Source organism: Erythrolamprus reginae, chromosome 1 (genome assembly GCF_031021105.1).
Source record: "Erythrolamprus reginae isolate rEryReg1 chromosome 1, rEryReg1.hap1, whole genome shotgun sequence".
Taxonomy (NCBI): domain Eukaryota; kingdom Metazoa; phylum Chordata; class Lepidosauria; order Squamata; family Dipsadidae; genus Erythrolamprus; species Erythrolamprus reginae.
Genome location: NC_091950.1, coordinates 320,856,978 through 320,865,106, shown reverse-complemented (window position 1 = coordinate 320,865,106; position 8,129 = coordinate 320,856,978). Strand labels below are relative to the sequence as shown.

At 39.0% G+C, this 8,129-nt stretch overlaps 1 protein-coding gene across 1 annotated transcript in view; it reads right to left on the bottom strand.

Moving 5' to 3' along the window:
* Window positions 1-250: 250 nt before the first annotated feature.
* UST (uronyl 2-sulfotransferase) overlaps window positions 251-8,129 on the bottom strand; it is a 156,129-nt gene continuing 148,250 nt past the window's right edge. The window contains exon 8 of the mRNA XM_070733691.1: window positions 251-2,857. Coding sequence (XP_070589792.1) covers window positions 2,571-2,857 — 287 coding nt within the window. The 3' untranslated portion in view covers window positions 251-2,570. The remainder of the gene's footprint in view (window positions 2,858-8,129) is intronic.

Genomic DNA, 8,129 nt, shown 5'->3' with positions numbered 1-8,129 from the left:
GCAATGTAGCACAGCTCCACTGTTGATTGTATTTCTCACATAGTGATGTCAGAACAACACAACTGAAGTATGACCTTCAGCCAATAAACTACAATAAACATTTTTTAGGGTGATTCAATGGGAAAACTTTTAACATTCAGACATTGGGCAGAAGAAGGAGGCAAGAGACATAACTACATGACTCTGAAGAACAAGCAATGTGGAAATGTTAGTGCATTAAAAATAGACAGGTTAGATCAGACTCAGTGAATAAGTTAAAGTATATTTAATTCAAATATTGGCTGTTTTCATTTATAACCAACCTAATGTACATATATTCTCTTTATTATTTTCACATATTCCAAGAATTCATCTATCTCTCTCACAGTGATTTACAAACCAATATGGCACTTTCTAGAAGATTATTGTGGGCTGAAGGTTCTATAACAACATCACTATTTTTGAAAAAAGAAAAGAAAAAGAAAATGATTCAAATGCATTTCTTTCCTGAGCAACTTAAAATTTGGAATGTGCTGAAAAGTCACAATAAATAAGTTAAAAAAAAGAGAGCAAACTTAAAATGTGCTTTTAAATTATTGAAAGTACATTCTTTCGTGACAGATATATGGCTTGTTCTGTTCAGAAATCTAAAAAGCTTATGTGCCAAATAAATTTATGAAGTACCTTTCTGGAAATAGAATAGAAGTCAGGTTGCTTATATAAAAATATACAACATTAACATCTAGCAAATAAATCAACTGGCAACTCTTGCTTTTAACATTTCAAAGTATTTGTGGCAAAGAATAATATTAAATAGCATGATAAAAAATAGATTCTAGTGAAATTGCAGAGAAAACAAACATGTTAAGTAACCCAGGATTCTTGTAGCACACACAAATTTTAACTATTTTTTAAAAACATTCCAGCATGTGAATATTAAATTGCTCCCCAAAAGAAAACAATTCCACAGTGTGTAAACTAATCATTACTCTTTAAATGTAATTTCATAGAAACCACTTAATATACAATGCAGCATTTTGGTTAATTATTGTTTCGAGTCCCCAGTGTATTCCTTGAGTAGTGCACTGGAACCACCTAATGAGAATTTTCATTTATATAAGTGTGCAGCCATAAAACAGTTTTGTGTGTTCAAATCCCGCTAGTAGCATTGTAAATAAACAGAAGGCAACAGATATCCATCAGCTCTGAAAAGGGAATTTGTTAAATGGAAGTTGACTAATACAGACCAAAACCAGAACCAGTAGTTTGGATCAGGAATCCTCAAACTTGGCAACTTTAAGACTTGTGGACTTCAACTTCCAGAAGCATAGCTGGCTGGTGAATTCTGGGAGTTGAAGTCCAAAAGTCTTAAAATTGCCAAGTTTGAAGACCTCTGGCTTAGATAAACAGAATACGCGCCCATCTATTCCAACTTTTTCTTTCAAGTGATATTCTTTGATTATCAATCATAAATGTTGACTATTGCAGCCAGAGTACAATTTGAGAGTGCTGTTAAGAGTATCTGCTGCTTATCTACACGTAAGAGTTACACTTCGACTTCTTTGAGAGAGAAAAAAATAACTGATGACATCTGATGGGATCACAGCATATTCATCTTCAATCTTGTTTGTTAGTACGTATCAGGTTGAGGCGATTTCATTATAAATTTGCACCTTGAGAAATAATGTCTTAAAATTAGAACCAATTAATTTTATCAGTAATTTACAATGTTACAGAAATGTAACATCCCATAAAGTTCTTGTTTCCCTTCTTTTATGGATATTATTTGCTTATTGTCAAAACTACTATGGAAAAAGGAATCTCCTTTACAATAAGAATATCCCATATTTTCCCCTGCAGCCTAGGTTTAAATTCCTTTAATATTATCCTCTTCAGTTTTACTCAACCTCAGCACTGTACTGATATTTAATGATACCCACCTTCTCAAATTCCCAACACATTACAACTCTCCTTGCTGCCAGCCAGTTGCTGGCAACACAGATGTAATTGGGAATCACTGAAGTTGTAGTCCAACATATCTAGAGCATGCTAGTCTATGGAAAACTCATTAACTAGGTTTCTCCATATTCCTATTTTGACTGTTGGTAACAGCCTGGTTGCCTCTTTTCAAATGATATTAGTAGCAATGGATAGTTTTGTTATTTCAGTACAACGACATTCCTTATTCAGGCAATGACAAATCTCTTATATCATGCTATTATTTCAATGTGCTCAAATAAAACTCTAATAGGTTAAATTAAATGCTACATCAGGCAAGCTAATTTTGTGAAAATTGCAAATGACCAACAAGGTGATATCATCTTGTAAAGTACCATATACAAAAATATTTTACAACATCAATGTTATTTCTAATGAAATAAGAGATGATATATTTAAAAGTATATTCTAACTACAATAATTCTGTGGAGCCAAGGAAACAAATGAACAAGTTATTTCAACAAATACACCTTTTCAGAAAGAGTTCTCTCAGTTCAGTCTAAGGAAAATGTCTTTTCAAATGCTGCTTTGTATTAACTCACGTTCTTCAGATTGTTGTTAGCATTTTTAAACAATTTGAAATCCATCTTGCATCACCTTTTATAAATATCTTCTAACCACTTTTCATCGTCTTGTTCCTCATCTTCTGTTATTGGCTCTTCAGTTTCTAGAGGAGAAGGAATGGCAAATTCTGCCCTAGGAGAAGAGTTACCATTTGAGGATCTTAATCCAAACTTGCGTTTTAGCAGGTGGAATTGCTCTTTGACATAGTAGTAGAATTCATATTCGTATCTCATGCGCTGGTACAAGATCTGGATGGATTCTGTTGAAGGGACGGTTTTTTTCACTGTCACAGTTAGGTTGCCAAGCTTTCTATGCTCTGTAAGACATTTGCATAAAGAAGAATGTATGTCAAGACAATCACTTTCATTATTTTCTGAATTACTAACATGCCCTCTGCTATAGATACGATCCATGGAAGGAAATGAGCCTGCAAATATCTCAAAACTGAAACATGGGCTTTATTTTTTTAAAATTATTATTATATTTTTAAAAAGTTTTAATTTTTTTATTTATCATAGTCTAAGCAAAACATTACTGCAAGGTTCTGAATAAGAGATGACATTTAAAATATTCTAACCTAAATATAATTCAGGGCCAGGACTCCAGAATTTTCACAATGAATAAATCCAAGAGAGAACTAAAATTTCTCAGAACTCTCAAGTTGTGTCAATGAGATTACAAAGACCAAAAGTAATCAGGGTCAAACAGGATAGACAGACTGACAGTAGATAAACAGAGATGGATGAATGGACAGTATAAAACGTTCATCATAACAGTTGAAATCCGATAATTTCACTTTCACTGGGAACATATCTTAATCTGGAACCAATTTATAAAACTGGTAGTATTTATGATAGAGAAAAAGAAGAATTGTTAATTGCCTAGTGACTGTATTCTCCTGGAATCCTCTATGCATTTCTTATCTTCATTCATTTATAAGTTTTTGAAAGTAAGTCAATCTCTAAATTTTTGTATTATGTGTGTCATCTAATATGAAATGAGCTAGCTGAAAATGGCATGTGCAATCAGTTTCCTTTTCCTCCTCAATCCAGGGAAGCCCAATCTATTGTCTTCCAAAAATTTAAAGTAGCCTCTCAAGACCTTTTTAGATATGCCTTCAATCAGAATTAACTTGTCCAACTGTGTGTCACATTGTGTTGGCAATTCCCCATTTCTGTAAATCCTATAATGCATACAGGCATTGATTTTTCATGGCCTATAATAGGGGTCTTCAAACTTGGCACTTGAGGCCTTCAATTAAGACTTGTGGGCTTCAATTCTCAGAATTCTCTAGCCAGCTATTATGTAAAACCTTCTCTGTAGAAATCTGGCTGGTCCCTGCAGCTTTAGGGTTCATATTTTAGAAAATTACTCCCCAAGATGGCTTGATTTTATATTTGAGTTTTTATAGTTTTAAGTTTTGATTTTACTTTATACTATGTAGGTTTTAATGAAAGAATGTCTTGTTTATTGTTGCTCTTAATTACTTTTCAGAAAAAGTTCTGGAAATCTGATCAAGTAGTACAACAATTGTTTTCATAAGCTAAACAAGCAAACAAAAAACTAACAGAAGTGGGAAATTATTACAGGAATCCTTGATTTATGATCACAATGTGGTTATAAATTACAGTTTAGGTAGTCGTTACCATTGTTCTTATGACAATCATAAAGTGAATCAAATGAATCACTTAATAATTAAACTAATCCAGTGTATGCAATGGGTATTTTTGCCATTTTCTGCTAGAAAACTCCAAGAGGAACAAATGGCATTTACATCAGTCCGGCAACTAAGTGCCCAGGCCATAACCCATTCAAAACTAGGCCACGGAAATGGTGGGTGAGTATGTGTGTGCATGCTCATACAAAATTGTATTTGTGAAAGCGGTGCACACACGTGAAACCACCCTCTTTCCCTCTGCCATCTCCACCAGTGCCAGCCCACCAAGCTGAAAAGGCTAGAGACTGCTGGTTTACATGACTATGGTATGCTGCAATTGATTGCCAAGCTCCAAAACACAATCATATGGCTGTGTTGAGGATGTTGACACAGTACAACATTTTATCATAGTCAGCAAAGTTTTACAGGCCATAAAACACTCTTTTCAAGGTCATTGTAACTTCACCTGGTTAATAAGTGGACCTGTCATTAAATGAGGACACCCTAATAAACAAATGGTGAGAAATTATTTTAATCAACTAAATTAAAATTGTCTTATTTTTTTATCCTGCCTCCGTCCAGCTTTGGAATATGACTCCTTGCAGAAAGCCCTCTGCATTCCTACCTTAAATCCAAGACTATGACTCAACAGTTTTGGAACATTATGTTTATATTACAGATAACAAGACATTTTTTTTGTGTGTGGGATGGCAAAATGAAGGATTCAGCCTTTCAAACTTCATTTCCTCCAGCACTAAATCCTTGCAAGCTGCCTCCACACAAAGAGAGAAATACTGGGAATGTATCACCCTCTGTATCATCCTTTGAAGGACAAGCTATGTTGCAGTCTTCTTCACTGCTATAGTTTTTAAATATCAGCTGCTGGAGCGAACACTTAGCTGAAACTATTATATGAAAGATGGATTTCAGTCTTTGCTTTCTGACTGTTGTGGTTAGCTCTGGCCCAGCTCCTGCCCCAAGGACTGTGGATGTGGGGGAGACATCCACATGCTGCAGGCCTGTTTTGCTCCCAGTGGAATCTGCTGATGAAGGCTCCTCTGACCAAAAAGACATGAGTGACAGGGAGGAGGAGTGTGTGGCAGACAGCTCAGAAGGAGATCAATTATCTAGCTCCTCCTTGGATTGGGAACAAGAGTTAATGATACAGCCACGCATGAGGAGATCGATGCATGGGCAGCAACAACTGAGAGATTATTATCAAAGAAAATGAGGCCACCTGTGATTGGGTGGGGCTGTGCTAATTAGTGAGGCTGCTATAAATAGCAACCTGTGGATTTGGCCATTGTGGAGGATTATCTGATCATTGTGTGTCATGACTGCTTTACTGACTTTGACCTTTTGTGTGCTGATTTTTCCCCGCTTTGACACTAAACCAGAGCAAAGTGTGTTTCACTTTGTGAAAGAAGAAGGACTGTGAATTGACTCACAGCTGCAAGCTAAGTATCTCAGAACTGATAAGGGACTTGTACAAATTACCAGTTTGTTTGGAGACGAGTGCTCTTTGCTATACAAAAAGAGAGCTTAGTTTAAGTGAATTTTGAATTTTCAAACGTGTGTGTGTCTGAAATTTGTACCTGTGAATTTTCGGGAGGATTCTACCAGAGAGCCTGACAGAACACTGACCATATGTATTTTGGAACTGGGGAACGGGCATTGATGGTGTCTGCACTGAAAGGAAAATAATCTACTGGCTAGTTATCTGAGACTCTACTTGACCTTTTGATTTGTATCTCGTTGCTGCTGCTGTTATTATGATGCTGCACTCGAACCACTACAGCAGGGGTAGGGAACGTTGGCTCTTCTGTGACTTGTGGACTTCAACTCCCAGAATTCCTGAGCTAGCATGATTGGCTCAGGAATTCTGGGAGTTGAAGTCCACAAGTCATAGAAGAGCCAACGTTCCCTACCCCTGCACTACAGGGTGACGCAGTGGTTAGAGTGCAGCACTACAGGCTACTTCAGCTAACCGCTAGCTGTAGTTCAGCAGTTCATATCTCACCACCGGCTCAACGTTGAATCAGCCTTCGATCCTTTCTGAGGTGGGTAAAATGTGGGCGATATGCTGATTCTGTAAACTGTTTAGAGAGGGCTGTAAAAGCTGTATATAAGTCTAAACGCAACTGCAATTACTTATTTATTTATTACGTTTATATGCCACTCACTCCGAAACGGACTCTGGGTGGCATTATTTTGAATCTTCTTTTCTTTACACCGGAACTCTTTTTATCTCTATTTGTGACATTGGCTAGGCATCCCAGTCAACCCCAATGGTTGGGATTGACAAATTATACTTTGTACAGGCATCTATTTACAAGAGTTCCTGCTGGTTCATGAACTTGTGCAAGTCATTTTACTGTATTCTCATATCAGATTCTATTACTTCCCCTGCAGGTAGTCCTCGACTTGCGACAGTTTACTTAGTGACTGTTTGAAATTGCAACGGTACTTAAATGACTTACGGCTATTTTTCATACATACAAGCATCGCAGCATCCCCTTGGTCATGTGATTTACATTCGGGTGCTAGACAAATGACAGCTGCAGTGTTCCTGGGTAACCTGATCACCTTTTGCGACCTTCTGACAACCAAAGTCGATAGAGAAACCAGATTCCCTTAACAACCAGATTATTAATTTAACTACTGCAGTGATTCACTTAATAAATGTGATGAGAATAAGTCATAAAGTTGGGCAGAACTCACTTAACAGATTTCTCACTTAGCAACATAAATTATGGGCTCAGTTGTGGTCATTAAGTTGAGGACTCCCTGTACAATATGAGCCAGACCTGATTCTGACAGAGGTTCCAGTGGTAATAATACTAATGCTAATACTAATACAGTGGTACCTCAAGATACAAACCCCTCGTCTTACGAACAACTCGAGATACGAACCTGGGGTTCAGAAAAAATTTGCCTCTTCTTACGAACTTTTTTCGTGTTACGAACGCCAAACCCGAACTTCCGGGTTCGGCATTCAGGAGGCTGCTGGGAAGCCCCCGGCTGTTTTAAAAGGTGACAGCCGAGCTGGGGGGCTTCCCAGCAACCTCCCGAACCCCGAACCCGGAAGTTTGGCAAAAGTTCGGGGTTCGTGAGGTTGCTGGGAAGCCCCCCAGCCCGGCTATGACCTTTTAAAACAACCGGGTGGCTTCCCAGCAGCTTCCCGAAGCCGAACGCCAAACCCGAACTTCCGCGTTCGGCGTTCGGAGGCTGCTGGGAAGCCGTGCGGCTGTTTTAAAAGGTGACAGCCGGGCTGGGGGGCTTCCCAGCAACCTCCCGAACCCCGAACCCGGAAGTTTGGCAAAAGTTCGGGGTTCGGGAGGTTGCTGGGAAGCCCCCCAGCCCGGCTATGACCTTTTAAAACAGCCGGGCGGCTTCCCAGCAGCTTCCCGAAGCCGAACGCCAAACCCGAACTTCCGCGTTCAGCGTTCGGAGGCTGCTGGGAAGCCGTGCGGCTGTTTTAAAAGGTGACAGCCGGGCTGGGGGGCTTCCCAGCAACCTCCCGAACCCCGAACCCGGAAGTTCGGCAAAAGTTCAGGGTTCGGGAGGTTGCTGGGAAGCCCCGCCGCCCGGCTGTCACCTTTTAAAACAGCCTGGGGGCTTGTCGGCGGCCTCCTGGAAATTTACGAAAGACAAGGAGGGTGGGGGCAGTTCTAATCTCTGGGGAAAGTTGATTTCAGAAGGCTGGGGCCGCCACAGAGAAGGGCCTGCCAGACGACATTGTTTAGTTGATGGGACCTGGAGAAGGCCAACTCTGTGGGACCTTATTGGCCACTGGGATTCATGCGACAGAAGACGGTAGTAAAAGATTAAAATTTTACCAGTTATTGTCCTAATATGATTGCCTGATCCACATCCACATTATGTTTAAAACGATGCAATGGAAAAACATAGAAACATAGAAACATAGAAG